Here is a 297-nt window from a genome sequence, read left to right as displayed (position 1 = left end):
CAAAACAAATTCCTGGCCAACAGCTTCTTCTTTAATTGCATTCCATATTAGTAAACGCTTTAAAATGCTCTGCTCTGACCACCACTCCTCACTTCCCTTTAGTAACTCTCCAAAAGCATATTCAAATTTCTTAAATGCCCAAACTCTGGCTATTATACCACCACAACCAATAAGATAAGGTTTTCCACTTGGGGGTGATTTTAGGCAACTAAGGTAAGTTTTTTTGTGGCTTGTCTTTGGAAGCCGACATTAAAAACCAATAACATCTCTCCACAAGCTCGTTGTAATTATCCTCTT

At 38.0% G+C, this 297-nt stretch overlaps 1 pseudogene across 1 annotated transcript in view; it reads right to left on the bottom strand.

Moving 5' to 3' along the window:
- The window catches only part of TEOVI_000760800:pseudogene, a 498-nt pseudogene extending 209 nt beyond the window's left edge, over window positions 1–289 (bottom strand). The window contains 2 exon segments of the mRNA in view: window positions 1–204; window positions 206–289. Coding sequence covers window positions 1–204; window positions 206–289 — 288 coding nt within the window.
- Between the last annotated feature and the right edge of the window lie 8 nt (window positions 290–297).

The sequence above is a fragment of the Trypanosoma equiperdum genome (genome assembly GCF_001457755.1).
Source record: "Trypanosoma equiperdum strain OVI genome assembly, contig: ctg_1653, whole genome shotgun sequence".
NCBI classification, from domain to species: domain Eukaryota; phylum Euglenozoa; class Kinetoplastea; order Trypanosomatida; family Trypanosomatidae; genus Trypanosoma; species Trypanosoma equiperdum.
This window is presented reverse-complemented; position numbering and strand designations above follow the sequence as displayed.